Source organism: Pangasianodon hypophthalmus, chromosome 16 (assembly GCF_027358585.1).
Source record: "Pangasianodon hypophthalmus isolate fPanHyp1 chromosome 16, fPanHyp1.pri, whole genome shotgun sequence".
NCBI classification, from domain to species: Eukaryota; Metazoa; Chordata; class Actinopteri; order Siluriformes; family Pangasiidae; genus Pangasianodon; species Pangasianodon hypophthalmus.
In genome coordinates, this window is record NC_069725.1 from 23,552,061 (window position 1) to 23,563,566 (window position 11,506).

Sequence of the window (11,506 nt, forward strand, 5' to 3'; positions counted from 1 at the left end):
GATACTACAGACATGTAAAAACTCATCTCTGTAATAAGGAGAGTCTGAAATGTCCATAAACATCATCTGTGCACCATTGTAACGAACAAGTATTACAGGTTATGTGTGTTCGTCCTTTTCGCTCCACCTAGCAGCTATATATAGAAGGTGGAACTTGAACAATCTTCACAGATTCTCAGTCCCATTGCTTTCTGCACTCCCTGTGAGTCTCTGAGCCAACTGCAAACTCCTTCAGTCATGAACAAGATCATCGTCTACGAAAATAAAAACTTCCAGGGCCTCAGCAGAGAGTTCACCTCTGATGTCCCCGATTTAAGTAATGTGAGTTTTGATAACTGCATCTCCGCTCTGAAGGTCATTGGGAATCCATGGGTGGCGTACACAGGTGCAGATTTCGCTGGCGAACCGACTGTCTATGAGGAAGGAGAATATCCCAGCGTGCACTACAATAACAACATTTCTTCACTAGAGGTGGTGACAGACGACCTGGATAATCCTCAGATCACACTGTATGAAAAGGAAAACTACGAGGGCCGGAGTCTCGTCCTCAACTGTGAGACCAACTTGCTTCACGGCACTTTTAACGATAAAGCATCTTCTCACAAGGTGCAGAGAGGAGCCTGGGTTCTGTATCAGCATACAGACAGAGGTGGGTATATCCGGGTTGCCAGAGCTAGTCGTGATGTGCCTAAGTACGACTGGTTCGACAACCGTCTGACCCACATCCGTCCTCTTAAAGCAGGCAAACCCACCGTTAAAGCTGAAGTTGAATGGGACAAAAAGAAAGAACACATAAAAAAAGTTATCATCGATTCCATCACCGGTGTGAATTATGGATCAGAGAAACAAACCTTCACCACTGAGCTGAGTAGAGCGTATTCAGGATCTGTCACTGAGAGTTTCAACTTTAGCAATTCCACACAGATTGGTTTGGGAACCAAATTTGGTATAACAGTGTTTGGTGTTGGAATAGAGAACACCTTAAATGTTAGTAACATCTTTGCCGTGGAGAAGGGCAGCAGCAACACCAAAACCACAAATGAAAGCATCAGAGTCTCCTTGCCAGCCACCATTCCTCCTCGCACCAAGCTAACGGTGAACGTGGTGAGGAAGGAGGTGGCCGTTACAGTCCCGGTCAAACTGACCATCACCACCGGCTTTCACTCTAAAGTCGAGTATGGAGAGTACAGGTGCGAGGATGGGAATTCTATTACCACTGAATTCAAGGAGGAGAAGATACAGCCACATAAGAGATAAAACACTCCGTCATGCTGTTATAGGAAAAAAATCAGTAACGGAGTCGTGTACGCACAGTTACTGTTACAAGTATTATAGAAAATTAATCAACAGCTTTTGACCAATCAGAATTGAGAAATCAACAGCACTGTGGTATTAAATTTGTTTTAGAGATACTCTGTCCATGTTATAAGAAAGAGCAGTCATCTTATCTCATATAAGTTTTGTTTTGCCTTTTACATTTTCTTCAGTTTAAACTTTCTCATTTGCTGTGTAACTTTGGTTCGGCTTTGAACTTCTTTTATATCCAAATCCACTTTTATTCATGATGATGTCTTGATTTTAAAAACAGGAATAATGAAGGGAAAATTAATCAGTAGCTTAAAGGTTGAATAAGTGTGTATCGAGATGGGATTTAGTCATGATTTTTATACTGTATGTATCACTGTAATATGATTCAGTTACTGTTTCAGCTTATTTGAATTATGCATTTACTAGTTTTAGTTCCTACTGTAGCCTAATAATCTCAAAGTGTCTGAAGAGTGTGTTTAATCCTGAATCCTTGTCTTTCTCTGAACTTTCACTGACATTATTAATGCAGCTAATTAATGTTACGCTGCCCCTAAATCTAACCCAAACCTTAACCACAGTAACCAAAAGGAAATCTTTTACATGTATTAGTTTTAGTAAATAAAAAACTAAATGTAATTTTTTTTGAAAAGTTGTTTCCCTGTAGGGTCCAGCCAAATGTTGCCACAAGTTCAAAACTCATATTCCAATACTTATGGGGATATTTGTTCTCTAGATATCAACACGCAGACAGCTTTAGCGTTTTTTATTCTTTAAGTCAATGAAAAATCTACACTCATGAAGGCCAAATGTTTGTATAATGGACAATCTTTCTCACGGCTCATGTACAGCTAAACAATAAAGTCTGTGTGTGTGTCTGTGTCCGTTTGCAGACGTAAGGGATGAAGGGTGCAAACAAACAAAAAAGTCCTTTCTCTCACTAACCTGTTTTATCGATGTTTCATAAAAAAAATTTCCATTTTCTATTGTTCGCTTTTATCTTTTGTGCAATTAGCAAAAATATACAATCACAGGTGTGTGTATGTGTTTTTGCATTGTGTCTGGACGCCTGAATAAGCAACAGTGCGTGACGAGCATGTCATGACTGTGAGGGTCTCTGTGACTGTGTGTAGAGTCACGTCTCAGTCCATCTTTGTATATATTTATAACTATTTAACTATATTTATAAGGAGCTGTCCTCAATGTGCTTTTTACACAAATTTGAGACCAGGCCATGCTTCACATCTGTTTTACACACACACACACACACACACACACGTGCATGCTGTACAAAGATGTTTAGTATCTTCCCTGCACTGTTGTGCACTTTATGTCTTATGTGTCTTTGTCTTTATATTGTTTGCACAGCTCAGGAACTTATTAGACCCTCCATAACTCTCTGTTATGTGACAAATAAAGACTTCAACTTGAACATAATGTATAATATAAATTAGCAACAAGCACTCGTAGTACCACAGACAAAACAAGAAGCTAATTTGGAAATTAAATGGAAATGAAATAGTAAAGAAATACGAACATATAATACGTATATACTTTAAAGTTTGTGTTTTTTAACTTTTAAAGTACAATGAGACTGAGAGTTTAAATTTCGATGAAGCCACACAACATGCTAGTTATTAGCGGCCGCTAGCGCCCGATAGTCAATAACAGACAATAACAAACCAATCATAAATACTTCAAATTATTTATTTATGGAACGTTTTATTTCATAGACCACTATATATTTTATATAAAATAAAATATATTTTATTTCGCTACACTGGTCCTCAGCAAAACAAACAAACAGATATACAAATATTCCCGTTTGGGAGGTTTATATTGGGTGCATTACGGTCGTTGCGCTGTAATACGGGTTATTACGGTAAATGATGGCGCTTCGCTTATGTGTCCGGAAGTGTTTTTGAAAGCTCGGCCAAATCCCAAATAGCTTCCTCATTCCCTCTAAATGCGCACTACGTAGGGTTTGAGTGAATGACGTATTCTGACTAAGTAGTGACCTATGTGTCAGGAAGTAAGGGATTTGGGATCGAGCCGTTGTCAAACCGACGCTCCACAGTTGGTTACGGAGGGACCGGGGGAGAGTTTGGTGAGGACCGGCGGCGGTGTAACGGGACTCCTCCGGTATGGGCCTGTTAGCGCGCGTGCGGAAGGAATGGTTCATTGTCGGTATCGCGCTCGCGATCGCTTCGGCCAAGCTCGCGCCGTCCGTCGGGGTGAAAGGAGGTGAGTGAGGGAGAGTTTCATCATTCCCGGGTTTTACACGGGATCAAGTGTTCACACTTTCCCCCGGTTTATAACTAATTATTAATCTGTAAATAAACTGTGACTTTAAATGCAACTGAACGGAAAGATCAGATTTGTTTCTGACTCAGTAATAATTGTTTACTCTCACTCTTATTATTATTGTTATTGTTATTATTATTATTAGTAGTAGTAGTAGTATTAGTATTTTTTATGAGTGTCTTGTGAAACACATTATTTCAGAATATAACTATTAAATTGTTGTGCCTTTTTTTTGGCTGTCTCTTATTGCTCATGAATATTCATAACGCAGACCCCAGTGCTCATTAATATTCATGAGTTGAATCAGATAAGTACACCTGGCCACAGCATTGACCTGTAAGAGGTTCCAGAGTGGGTTCAATATCACGACGTATTGTTTATTCATCGTCTGTCTCAACTGCTCTCCTTCAGGTCCTCTTCGGCCCGAGATCACCATCACCTACATAGCAGTGTCAACCATCTTCTTTAACAGCGGTCTGTCCTTAAAGACTGAGGTAAGGCGTGTGTGTGTGTGTGTGTGTGTGTGTGTGTGTGTTCACAGGGTGTATACTTGTTGACTCTGAGGGTGGGCAGTATAAACAATGCACAGTGTACACAGTTATACCAGAGTTTTGGAATTCTGGATTGTGATTGGTCAGAAGGTTTTGATTAATTTTCTATAACAGCAGCCCTGACAGTAGAGCAACTGCAAATCCCAGGTTTATTTCGGATTAATGCGCTCGCTCTGATACGTTATCGTTTCCATAGTGACAGCTCATTCACAGGGACGTGTACAGCGGATGCTCTGTGTGAAAAGATTTTTTTTTTGAAAATGTAATTGTTGATATGGTGAAGTTTTCTTTCTGTAAGGAGATAAGTCTATTTAACTTTTATGGAAGGAGTCTCCAGTGTCAGCACTCTGTAACCGTCAGAACATTTTGCCATCATTTGCTAGCATCTATCACTGTAGCATTTATCACTGTAGCATTTATCACTGTAAAGTATAATAAACATGTGATTCTCTCTCTGTCTCTCTCTCGCTCTCTCTCACTCTCTCTCTCTCTCGCTCTATCTTTTTGTCTTTCTCTCGCTCACTCTCTCTGTCTCTCTCTCACTCTCTCTCTCGCTCTTTCTCTTTGTCTCTCTCTCGCTCACTCTCTCTGTCTCTCTCTCTCGCTCTCTGTCTCTCTTGCTCTCTCTCTCTGTCACTCTCTCTCTCTTTCTTGCTCACTCTGTCCCTCTGTGTCTCTCTCTCTCTCTCTCTCTCTCTCAGGAGTTAGCGAGTGCGTTAATGCACGTGAAGTTACATCTGTTTGTTCAGACGTTCACTCTGGTCTTTTTCCCTGTGGCCATCTGGGCTCTTCTCAAAGTCCTGGCACTCACTGCTATTAATGAATGGCTTCTCAAAGGGTATACACACACACACGCACACACACACACACACACACACGCACGTACGCACGTGTTCATGTAATCAATCTCTGGGGCTGTTCAGCTCTTCGTCAGTGCCACGCTGACACTCTTTCCAGCTTCTGCCCCTCCTCCTTCTCCGTGTCTACCTGTCTGAATGGCCTCTCTGTCTGCAGGTAGCTGTGCTCCATTACATCGCGTCCTCCTGGAGTTCACGGGGTTTAATTTGTACAAATGTATGAATTCATTCACGTAGAGAAGCACAAGGTTCCCTCAGAGCTGCTCTGTCTCTCTAAAGTGGGCAAACATTGTAGTTATCTCTGTAGAGACATGAATTCAAATGTAGCCATTTTTTTTTTTTTATAATACTTAATAACGTGTGTGTGTATAATATATAGAGTACTTACACTGCCAGTTTATTAGGTACCTTGCAGCTAAACACGTTGATCATTCTATCAGATATAAGTCACTTACTGACTGTAGTCCATCTATGGCTCTAAAAAGAGCAGCAGATATTATCCTGGTGCTGGTACGAGTGCATCGTCTCTATAATTAACAAGACTTTTGCTCAGATGTAATCTGAAACACTATTTAGACCCAAAATATTAAGTGTATTCCTACATTGAATAGGAATAAATATTGTTATACCGTAGTGCTGTTGAATTCTCTATTCTGATTGGTCGGAAGGTGTTGATTAATTTTCTATAACAGCTGCTTGTTCTAATACGTTATCGTTTCCATGGTAACAGCCTACACAGGGAATTGAATTGCGGTCAGTCATTGATATGGTAGTGATTTCTGTAAGGAGATGTTTATTTAACATTTAAGGAATGAGTCTCCAGTGTCGGAGGTAAAGCTCTCGGTAACATGACAAGCTGAGTTTTTGTCTTATTAACTTCAAGAGAGAGAGAAAGAGAGAGACTGGTGAAGGAACGACTGTTTATAGCTGCTATAACATAAATGAGAACAGGAAATAACTTGTTTCACTGACGATGACAACATTAATGTAACTATAAATGGATAAAAAAGTGTCATTCTTTAATAAAGCATTGTAATACTTGGCAAATTGCTGTGGTATAAGAGCAATAGAACCTTGCTTATTTCACCAGAGTGAGTTTGTTTTCTAGTTCGCGGTTAGCTCTCTTTCCTGGCGTTCAAGACCAGACCGTCCCAGTCCAACAGGAACCAGGAACCCTGGAAGCTAATTCAGGCACTACATTTGGTTTAAGCATGTGATAGAAATACATCAGCTTCAACATGATTACATTTCTTCTGAAACCAAGCGCTGTCTGCATTCATATGAGTGTGGCATGTTTGATTGACAGCTTAGATCACTAATCGGATGCAGCAGTGTGGTAGCACAGAATGTTCCCAAACCCTTCCCCCACAATGACTTACATATAGCGCGATCACTGAGGAACCGCTGTTGAGTTGAGTGTGTTGAGTGGAGTGTGTTGAGTGGAGTGTGTTGAGTGGTGTGTGTTGAGTGTTGTGTGGTGTGTTTTGAGTGTTGAGTTGTGTGTGGTGTGTGTTGAGTGGAGTGTGTTGTGTGTTGAGTGTTGTGTGTCGAATGGTGTGTGTTGAGTGGTGTGTTGTGTGTGTTGAGTGGTGTGTTTTGAGTGTTGAGTGGTGTGTGTTGAGTGGTGAGTGTTGTGTGGTGTGTTTTGAGTGTTGAGTGGAGTGTGGTGTGTGTCGAATGGTGTGTGTTGAGTGTTGTGTGGTGTGTGTTGAGTGGTGTGTTGTGTGTGTTGTGTGGTGTGTTTTGAGTGTTGTGTGGTGTGTTTTGAGTGTTGAGTGGTGTGTGTTGAGTGGTGTGTGTTGAGTGTTGTGTGTTGAGTGATGTGTGGTGTGTTTTGAGTGTTCAGTGGAGTGTGTTGAGTGTTGTGTGTTGAATGATGTGTGGTGTGTTTTGAGTGTTCAGTGGAGTGTGTTGAGTGTTGTGTGTTGAATGATGTGTGGTGTGTTTTGAGTGTTCAGTGGAGTGTGTTGAGTGTTGTGTGTTGAATGATGTGTGGTGTGTGTTGAATGATGTGTGGTGTGTGTTGAATGATGTGTGGTGTGTGTTGAATGATGTGTGGTGTGTGTTGAGTGATGTGTGGTGTGTGTTGAGTGTTCAGTGGTGTGTGTTGAGTGTTGAGTGGTGAGTGTTCAGTGGTGTGTGTTGAGTGTTCAGTGGTGTGTGTTGAGTGTTCAGTGGTTTGTGTTGAGTGGTGTGTGTTGAGTGATGTGTGTTCAGTGGTATGTGTGTTGTGTTGTGTGGTGTGTTTTGAGTGTTGAGTGGTGTGTGTGTTGAGTGGTGTGTGTTGAGTGTTCAGTGGTGTGTGTTGAGTGTTGAGTGGTGTGTGTGTTGAGTGGTGTGTGTTGAGTGTTGAGTGGTTTGTGTTGAGTGGTGTGTGTTGAGTGATGTGTGTTCAGTGGTATGTGTGTTGTGTTGTGTGGTGTGTTTTGAGTGTTGAGTGGTGTGTGTGTTGAGTGGTGTGTTTTGAGTGTTGAGTGTTGTGTGTTTGTGCAGGTTACAGACGGTGGGCTGTATGCCTCCTCCTGTGTCCTCTGCCGTCATCCTCACTAAAGCTGTCGGGGGAAACGAGGTGAGAGAGCTGTTATGATTTCTTCAACTCATTGAAGTATCTTTATTTAACAAAACTACTTAAAAACATTTTTAAACCACAGCGCTGCTGAGTTCTCTGTTCTGATTGGTCTGATGAGGTGTTACAGATTTTCAGTAGTGCTGCTGCAAATTGCGCTCGTTCTATAGTAACGTCTCGCTCACTCGTGCGCCGGACGCTCCACATCATCGCCGATATGCAGACCAGTTTACGCTTCTTTGCGGTTTCTCGGTAACATGACAAGCTGCGTTTTTTTGTTTTACTAACATCAAGAGAGAGAAAACAGCAATGCTGGTGAGGGAACGACTGTTTATAGCTGCTGTAACATAAATAAGAACAGGAACTTGTTTCATAGACGTTCCACACCATGAAATGTAACTATAAATGGATAAAAACATGTCACATGATGTATCGTTGTTTAATAAATATACAGTTGCAGTTGTAGGTTGTTGCTGTGGTATAAGAGGAATAAAACACTTCAGGGTGGTAACTGTAACTCCGCTTCATCACACCGCTCCGTCACTGATTATTTTCCTACAACCGCGTGGCATGGTGTGTTTTATTCCTTGCATAACATAACTCACATCTCCGCAATGCGAGGTCGAGTGTGTGATAATCAGCATGCTGTTGTTTTTACAGGCTGCAGCCATTTTCAACTCGGCGTTTGGAAGCTTCCTGGTAAGAATTCATCATCAGCTATCTAGGTCTCCAAACATGGCCGATTAAAATAAATACAGTTCATTAAAATAAATAAATTCAAGTTTCAGAGATAAAATTAAAACGGCAGAAAGCCAGATTCAAATTTATTCTTAATCTAAATAAGAGAATAAACATTTTTTGGCCGTATTAAAGCGTGTGTGTGTTCTGCAGGGGATCGTCGTCACACCGCTGCTGCTGTTGCTGTTCGTGAGTAAAGCTGTGAATCAGTCACGTAGGACTTTAAATGAAAAATGCACACAGATCATTCATTTAATTCTGTTTATTTACTCAGAACCCCTGGAGTACATCACAAAAATCAGCTTTGTTTTACATCTCCCTGTTTTTCTGAGGTGCTGCAGGTCTCTGTTAAATATTAATAATATTAAATGTTACTGTAATTGAATAGAAATATAAAAACTTTTATATTATGTATATTTTAAAATAGTTTTTCTGAAATGATTCTCCTTCATTGGCATCATGTTGTTTATGGGTTTTTTTTTTGGGTGGAGGTTCTGATACGTTCAAATACGTCATTTAGTGCAACTTTACAGTTACAGCAAACTATAAGTCAAAGTAAACACACACTCAATCTAACACAGGGTGTGTGTGTGAAATTCTATACTGTATATACATTCTTCACACAGTTTAAATAAACTTCCACATTCAAACACTGATTTTAGTCACCGAACAGGTTTCTTTAACGTCTTGCCTGTGTGATATTTTATTTTCATATTGTGTATCAAATGTGTACTTAATTCTTTTTTTAAAAATTTGCAATGTATATCCTAAAACTGATATTCCGATATTACTTTAGCTAGCAATTTCCAGCAGTCATTTATTTGAGTCGCTCTTTTTCCCTCTGGCTGTCGAGTGGAGGTTTTATAGCGCCATTCCGTTACACCCTATGTAGTGTACACATACAGTGAATAGAAAAACGATTGGGATTCGGATCAACTGTGTGTTAAAGGAGTATAAATTATGTATAAATTAAAATACATATATGTATATTCATAAAGAAGGGTTTAAGATGGTGGATTTTTACAGACAACCTGCAAGCTAAATAAATAAAAAAATGATTTTAAATATTGAAGTTTATTATAAAACTATGTTGCCTCAAAATTTTATTACAAAAAGCAACACAATTTTCATTTGATATGAACATTGTCTCAGTTTATATTCTTTGTCTGGTTGGAGTTTTTAGGTTTCGATATTTTTTTAAAGCATTTAGACATTAACTGAATTCATTTAAATTCATATGCAAAGGAATTTGAACACTTGAATGACAGTTTACTAGGTATATCCCATCTGCTAGCTGATAAACTGGAACGTAATCTGTATTGTTTGTGTGTGTGTGTTTGTGTGTGTGTGTTCTCTGTCTCTCCCTGTGCTCTAGCTTGGCTCGTCCTCCTCTGTACCGTTCTCCTCCATCTTCTCTCAGCTCTTCATGACTGTAGTTGTCCCTCTTATAGTTGGGCAGGTAAAAGTGAGTGTGTGTGAGTGTGTGTGTGTGAGAGAGGGTGTGTGTGTGTGTGCTCTGTTACCATAATTTCCAGACTATAAATCAAATCTATATTCCAGTTTTTTTCTGCCGTATTGCTATCTTGTTCCAACATGAACAAGACGCTGAACCATGGCAACACTAACGGGACAAAAACACTGTTCAGGTGTGTAGGAAGTTCCTGAGGGAGTGGCTGGAGCGGAGGAAACCTCCGTTCGGCACGGTGAGCAGCATCGTTCTGCTCATGATCATCTACACCACGTTCTGCGACACGTTCTCCAACCCCGACATCGAGCTGGACCACCTCAGCCTCCTCATCATCATCTTCATCAGTGAGTACATGAGAGAGATGTGTGTGTGAGTGTGTGTGTGTGTGTCTGATTTCTGCAGTTAACAGATTATTCATCTGGTCATGTAAACCACATTCTACAATATCTTTTATTAGATATATTGGATTTGAAGTATTTTAAGAAAGACAGTAAAGATAAAGTAATTCTGTGCGTAAATACTATGAACTCAGTAAGTTTGCTTATTTTTAAAATCCAGCGTGCATCCAGCAGCTACGATTCCATGTGGAAAAGTGTTAAACTCCAGAAAGTTCGATTTGTAACCTGATGAAGGTGAACTACACTGAAACATTAGTAAAGAGGTGCCTCAGTGGTTAGACTCATTTCTCCGATATGAAAATGAGTTATATTGTAATAAACATCTCAGAGAACACAAACACAAATCATGACAATCATGACAACAGGTAATATGAATGCTCAGAAAAACATCTGACAAAATCTAATCTACATTTCTACATTCCGAATACTTTCACAATGCCAGACGTCTTAGCTTCGGTATGTTTCAGGAAAATTAGAACCACCTACTTTTACAGAAAGAGGCCATTTGACCAGTGAACCAGAATTTTCTGGTAGTTTACTCACCACTGAACACTTCAAACTAAACTTTAAACTTTAATAACGTTAATAACGTTTAAAGACAGGATGTCATAAACATTTTTTCAGTCCAGTGATTATATCGTGACGTGCAGAAGTTTGTTGTCCTGCTGGAAACTGCGTATACAGGGAAGAGCTAATCAGATTGCAACAAGATCCTGAAGCTTGTGACCAGAAAAGTGTACCAAAGATATCAGACGCTCTGTATCCCAAGACTGCAGTGTGATTATAATCTCACGCTCTTTTTCTTCCGTTGGCTTTATTTCCACGTTGCAGACCGAATGTAGAGGTGCGATGTCACGTGTATAGACAAAATTTTGATTACTTACTCTCTCTACTCACACAGAGGTGCAGTTTCTCCATTAATCCCGTGATGAAGTGCCTGTAAACATTGTGTATAAATTATTGACATGATCTGATTTTATCTGATTATTTTGTACATTTAAACCCCGTTGCGTTTCTCTTTCTGCAGTTTTCACTGTTCAGCTCACATTCATGTTACTGACTTTCTTCTTGTCTACCAGGTAACACGTTCTCACATATATACACAAACACCGATTCCTCATCACTGATACACACGCACACACACATTGATGCATTTGGTGTTCGTCTCTTTGCAGGAAGTCTTCAGGCTTCACAGCAGCAGATTCTGTAGCAATATTGTTTTGCTCTACACACAAATCCCTCACGCTGGGTGAGTTACAGTTACGGTACAGTTCAGCGAAGTGTCCTGATAACAGAAATATGATTAAGGCAAGAAACAC

General features: G+C 40.1%; 2 protein-coding genes across 4 annotated transcripts in view; both read left to right on the plus strand.

Moving 5' to 3' along the window:
• The first annotated feature begins 155 nt into the window (after window positions 1–155).
• On the plus strand, window positions 156–2,289 carry LOC113530383 (epidermal differentiation-specific protein-like). The gene has a single exon (XM_034312172.2). The coding sequence runs from the start codon at window positions 238–240 to the stop codon at window positions 1,255–1,257; it is 1,020 nt and encodes a 339-aa protein (XP_034168063.2). The 5' UTR covers window positions 156–237; the 3' UTR covers window positions 1,258–2,289.
• A 1,028-nt stretch (window positions 2,290–3,317) lies between these two features.
• The window catches only part of slc10a7 (solute carrier family 10 member 7), a 12,289-nt gene continuing 4,100 nt past the window's right edge, over window positions 3,318–11,506 (plus strand). Inside the window, exons 1-10 of one of the 3 annotated variants that reach the window (XM_026920296.3) lie at window positions 3,327–3,549; window positions 4,021–4,103; window positions 4,862–4,998; window positions 7,511–7,586; window positions 8,244–8,282; window positions 8,475–8,510; window positions 9,697–9,780; window positions 9,968–10,133; window positions 11,215–11,266; window positions 11,363–11,436. In XM_026920296.3, coding sequence (XP_026776097.1) covers window positions 3,450–3,549; window positions 4,021–4,103; window positions 4,862–4,998; window positions 7,511–7,586; window positions 8,244–8,282; window positions 8,475–8,510; window positions 9,697–9,780; window positions 9,968–10,133; window positions 11,215–11,266; window positions 11,363–11,436 — 847 coding nt within the window. In that variant the 5' untranslated portion in view covers window positions 3,327–3,449. Of the gene's footprint in view, window positions 3,550–4,020; window positions 4,104–4,861; window positions 4,999–7,510; window positions 7,587–8,243; window positions 8,283–8,474; window positions 8,511–9,696; window positions 9,781–9,923; window positions 10,134–11,214; window positions 11,267–11,362; window positions 11,437–11,506 lie in introns of those variants that run through there. The other 2 variants (XM_026920295.3, XM_026920297.3) reach the window with 2 other exon arrangements.